This window comes from Phalaenopsis equestris, unplaced genomic scaffold, assembly GCF_001263595.1.
Source record: "Phalaenopsis equestris unplaced genomic scaffold, ASM126359v1 Scaffold000036, whole genome shotgun sequence".
Lineage (NCBI taxonomy): Eukaryota > Viridiplantae > Streptophyta > Magnoliopsida > Asparagales > Orchidaceae > Phalaenopsis > Phalaenopsis equestris.
This window is the reverse complement of record NW_018164478.1, coordinates 5,085,071-5,091,070: the sequence shown is the minus strand read 5'-3', so window position 1 is coordinate 5,091,070 and position 6,000 is coordinate 5,085,071. Positions and strand designations below refer to the sequence as shown.

At 34.4% G+C, this 6,000-nt stretch overlaps 1 protein-coding gene across 1 annotated transcript in view; it reads left to right on the top strand.

Moving 5' to 3' along the window:
• Positions 1 to 4,910: 4,910 nt before the first annotated feature.
• Positions 4,911 to 6,000, top strand: part of LOC110018966 (lysophospholipid acyltransferase LPEAT2) — a gene marked incomplete at its 3' end in the record, with an annotated part of 45,867 nt that continues 44,777 nt past the window's right edge. The window contains 1 exon segment of the mRNA XM_020716459.1: positions 4,911 to 5,620. Within this exon segment, the coding sequence (XP_020572118.1) occupies positions 4,917 to 5,620 (704 nt within the window).

Genomic DNA, 6,000 nt, shown 5'->3' with positions numbered 1-6,000 from the left:
CTTGAAAATCTTGAATAATTTTATTTTCTGATCCTCGGGCCTCACTTCCAAAAGAATCCACCATTTCATTCACTCTACGCTCCAATGACCCTAAAGAATGTTGTTGATTGTCATCCATCCCTTGGGAAATAGTAAAAAGATCGACTAACTGATTGACCACATCACCAATTTGATATGGTGTTGAAGCACAATCATTGGAATTGAAGTAGGATCAGGAGCAACATCAGTCGATTGCATACCTTAACTGCTAGGAAGCCAACATCCAGACTTACATCAAGGTCAGTGTGAAAGAAGAGAAATTTATACTACAAGTAACTAGTTAATCATACCTGACAACCTACCTAATTCAGAGGAAGTTATGGGTAAAACTTAGATGAAAGCATTATTCTACTACAATTCGAGCGAGGAAACGTTGGAAATTACCATTGTACAAAGTTGCTCCAAAACACCAGCCACCTCCTGGGTGATCGGATCAACCTGACAAAACTCTTCCTCAACGATCATAATAGAATCCATGAGAGAAGCCGAAGACCCTTAAATTTTTGTCACTCTCGATACCTTTTCTGGTCAAGCAGCATCGGGGCCAGTAGAAGATGCAACATGATTATTTAAATCAATGGCTTGTTTCTTGAGTTTTTTCCTCCTCACAACCACCACCTTCTTCTTCATTTTTTTGTTCACAAAAAAAGGAAGAGGCTGAGGAGGGAGCTGGAACTCTTCAAGAGTCATTCAGGGAGCATCATCATCAAAATGATCAAGATCTCTTGCATCAAACATGATGGCATTTGAAAATCAATATGTTAGTGAGGAGGGAACACTCCTTTGACCCTATTTATAAGATTTTAAGGGCATGATGGGCATAAAAAACTAGAGAGTAATCATTATGTTTTGATGAAATTTAATTAACTATTTTCTTGTCCTCATTGTAATTATAGTTAACAAGAGGCAAGAAAATTGGAAAACTAATATGTATACAGGAAAATTATCATCACAAATCTTAAAGGGATCAAACAATGAAAAAGAACACCCTTATTGTCGATCAAAATTTCACACGGTAAATCATTAAGAGACTGACTAACTCAATACATCCGTTCAATCGATCACTTAATCCATCGAACATAAATGATCGGTTGAATCGACTGACCGATCTAATCAATCAAGGCTTAAGTGACGGACAACTGGAAATAAAAATTAGCTATACCTAGCCATGTATTATATCCAATGGCCACAAGTGCTCATGAGAGATGCATTCATTTAGTTATTTAAGAGGTGGTTATATTAACCACTCTAGAGTAGGAAAAAAACTAGACATACCCACTAACTGATGAGGGAGAAATGATGCAAATGTAATTGTAAACTTAAGCCACCTATGAATATAAATAAGGGTTGTTTTTTGAATAAATGGTTACACACTCATATTCTGAAATTATTACTGTCTTGCTATCTCTCCTTTTTATCTTTTCTAATTTCACGCTCTAACTCTAGAGGCATGCCTACTCAAAAAAAATTTGGGATCTAACATTTATGAATAGTGAAAATAAAGTATACACTTGATTTGAGAGTAGGAAAATGAAAAAAAATTTAGTTCAAGGAAGAATCAAGGGAAGGGCATCAGTCGGTTTGGAACAGACACATGAGAGAGAAGGAATAAATGAGGGGCTTTCATCATCAGCCTGATATATTAATAGTAACTGACAACTTCATGATAGGGTCCAACAATTGATTTTTAATAAATTAGTAACCGACATCTAGTTCATCAGCTACCTGTTAGTTTTAGTCCCCAATGAATCCCATCAGTAATGCCTTCGATAAAAATTGATGCTATATGACCTTGAATTTTCCCACAATTTTTATTAGATATTCCTCGCAGAGGCGACTATTATAGTAAATTAAAAGAAATGTTTATTCTAAACTACGAGAACCTTTTTAAGCTTCTACAATCTTTAAATAGCCAGAGAATTCAAGCAAGTTGTTGCCTTGAACTTACTCCAATAATAATAATAACAATAATAATAAATTTCTCATAACTAAGAAAATATACTACTACCACTACTACCATTATTAATCTTTAAAATAGTATTTTTATTCTTTTTCTATAGAGAAAAAGGAATTTCCTTGGTAAAAGAGTGAGGCTCTTGTATAGATCTATCGATGTCAATGACTTTTGTGGTTTTGTTTAGCAAGTTTTGCTTGTTGTTTAGAGGATACTTTATGACCTATAATTTGAGTTCTCTAATCAATAGGAAAAATAATTATATTCATCTAATATACTTATTAATATGTGTAAATTATTATAGGCATTTTTAAACCTTATTATTTATCTTTTTTTCCTTAATCTTTTTTTTTTCTACTTAAGAAAAAAGTAAGACAAAAATGTCTTATGAACTATTTAAGATAGGGAATTGCGTAGAAGAGAAATAATAACTCTTTAAAAAATTTAATGCTTGAAAGGTGTATATCATTAAACGACATCTTTTTTTAGTCCTTAAATGTGGAGTTGAAGATGCATCGACTAATAACATCATAAATAATTTATTAAAATAAATTTGTTTTAATGTGTCATGATGATCGGTAAAGCCAATAGTGCCCTTCTAGATCTTTATAGGAAAAAATTTAATTTTAGTAAGATAAGCACTTCTTAGATTTTTAGAGTGGAAGGCTAATTATACAAGCTACTCACTACACGAGTTATCGAAGTAGGAATGCCATGAATTATAATCCCCTTTCCTTTATTTTGTATTTGTATATGCTAAGAAATGGGAGTTGGTTGATAAGTGAGAATTATATTGATTTATGCAAAGATAGTACTCAATTATTGACATAGATCCATAAATTGGCCATTAAGATGCTACTAAGTAAGAATATTATTATCTTTAGAAGGATTTCTAACATGATACTTTAAATGCATAATAACAATCTTCACACGAGACTTAGATTGGACTCCATTATTGTTCTTAAATTTTTATTTCTTACTTTTTTTTTTAATATATAGTGTTTTTTTTTAATATGATGCCAAAAAAACATGAATCATATAATCACATTCTTTCTAGAGATGATAAGAGATCACAAACGTTGAGTTCATATATTCTTGTTGAGAGAGATGTTACTCGATAAGGAGTTAAAACGATATTAGTAATATTTAATAAAGTATATAAAATCATTTTAAGTGGATCAATATTGTGATCAATATCTAGAAGGTCAACCAATACAATGAACTCAATAATAAAATAAAATAAAATGCTAAAAAGATTTATGTTATGAATATAATGTAATTTATAGAGATATGTGCTTGTAAATAAGTAAAAAACTATAATATTCTTAGAACTGTTAAGATCCATTACCCACTAGAATTCAAGAATACTATATTTATAGTAGTGCCTAGTTTATAAGGTCAATTATAGATCCATTAAATAATGAATAAATCCTATTGTAAGCAAATAACCAATGTTGTTATGGAGAATTAAAATATATGTTGCTATATATGTTGATTGATTTCTTTGGTATATAATGTGTTTCTTCAATGACTCAAAATATTTTTGAGTTTAAATTTTTATGAAAAGTGATGTTCAAGATTTTCTTTTAAGGATATTAATAACCCTATGCATTTCTTGAAAGAATTTGAATTGTGAGAGGAAGCCTAGGATAAGTTCCTTAGTGCATTCATAGGAGAATCTAAAAGGTTTGTTTCTTGACAGTTGTGAAAGTTGAAACATCTCAACATCCTTAATTCTACAATGTTGTTCTCATGTGTACTATATAGACGACTTTTGATACTTAAATGAATTTGAGAATTTTAGCAGGCAATTAAACAAGAATGCTCTCCTTATATAACCGCTTGAGTATTATATATTAAAAAGTTACATTCTCTCTCTTATCCTTCCCTTCCTCTTACATTATTTCTTGATAAAAAAGTACAATATCTTTTCCACCACATGTCTCCACATTCCATAACTTGCACACTTAATGGAAGTCTTAAGATAACTTGTCTTCTTATTAATTTACTTCGAAACAAGGGTAGAAATAATTTGACTTGATTTTAAATAAAACTATGTTAGGAATTTAATTAAACCACTTGGTATGTATAGATTGACATGCACAAAAGAAAAAAAATTGTACAAACTTCTTTTGAGCAGTCATCCTTCAACTCGAGGAACAAGTTGAGAACAGAGCTTTTCAGTCATTATTCCGAACATCGACTCTTTGATGTATGGATTTCTTTCCTTATTCTTGTGCAAATTTAATGTCATGTGCTCAAAGCTCAAATGCTCATTTACAATAAAAGAAAAATTGACTGAAATACAATAAAAAAATGCTCGTTATGCTATAACCATTCTTAAATCAATATAATAAGAATACTTATAACTACTTCTTTTAACTCACACATACACAAACACAAGCATAAATAGTAGATAAAGTTGGCAGATGAATGAGAAATGAGAGATGCTTATTTTATATTCTTTGATAACCTATTATTTTCCAGTTAAATTAATTTTGATCCTTTTTGCTCGTTTGGTGGAAAAATTATTTCATACGGACACCGCATGCAGAGATGCATGCGGTGTTCGATCCCCACCGTTTATCACCACAAAGATGTATTTTGATGAGCCCCACTTTCAACTTAAAAAAAAAAATTTTTTTTTGATTGCGGTGATGGATGGATGGATGGATGGCATGCATCTTAACTAATTCAATAACCTTTTTCACTTTAGTCCAAAATTTTTAGCTAATTTATTATCCACTGTCAATCTCTAGTCAAAGGTTCACATTTTATTGCTTTTGTAATTTTCTTTTTCAGTATTTAGATCTGGCTCGGCGCTTGCTTGCATTTCTTAAGCGCAGACCAACTCCATAAATTATTTTTCTAATTCCATCACAGCCGTCCACACGCTACGACACATGCAAGAATCGCGGAGAAAATGGAAGACATGGCTTTTATTAAACGTAAAAGCAAGAACTCAAATTCCTTTCCCCGTCCAAAACAACGGAAGGTCGCAAAGCGGACAGCGGGTCCCACTTCGCTGTATCGAGCGATCCACGTGCTCATCCTCGAACCCGAGGCCGATACCAAACCAACGACACCTTTAAATCCCCGAATCGGAACAAAATCCGACTCGAAATCGATCCAGCGATCTCAATTTCCCCCCAAAATCTTCCTCGCGCCACGATCTGAGATGGAAGACCTTGCGTTTGGCGACCACATCCGAGCCCCCTTGCTGTCCGAGGGAGGTCGAGAGGGCGAGGTTGTAGTAGGCATCGATGGCGATGCGGATGATGATCGCTGGAGTGAGAGTGGCGGAGCGGTGACGACGGTGGTGGAGGAGGAGAATCCGTTCGAATTTCTCGGAGCGCCGTCGTTTTCTCTGCCTCCGCCTAGCCCTATCGACCCGTTCCGGAACCACTCGCCGCGGATGGGCGTCTACGGGTGGTTCAAGTTAGTGGTCTGTTTGCCGATCGCGCTTGCTCGGCTGGTGCTATTCGGTCTCGCGCTTGCGTTGGGTTATCTGGCTACGAAGCTCGCGCTGACGGGTTGGAAGGATAGGCAGATGCCAATGCCGCGGTGGAGATGCAGACTCATGTGGGTTACGAGAATCTGCGCACGGTGCATTCTCTTCTCATTCGGGTAATGGATTAGTTTCCTTGACCCCCCTCCCTGGTTTTAACTTCTATTGTTTCGGAATGGCATTTTGCAGAAACAACCTTATTGAATTAGTTTTTTTTTTTTTTTTTTTGGTTAAACCTTCAGGCATGGAATAAGTAGAATTTTATTTTAGTTTTGTGAGATTGGGTGATCCGAGTTCGGCGATTCCCTAATGGTCGTGTTGCAATCGTCTCAATCATGCATTTATGAACCTGCTCAATAATGGGGAAAATTATTGGATTGGTAATTTGTAAAGACCGCATGACAAGAGTAATACGCTTGCGTTGTGCAAATCTGTGCGATTATTATTTTCTTTTTCTTACATAAGCAATTGTGTTATTGTACTTGCTTTTGGCAGGTAC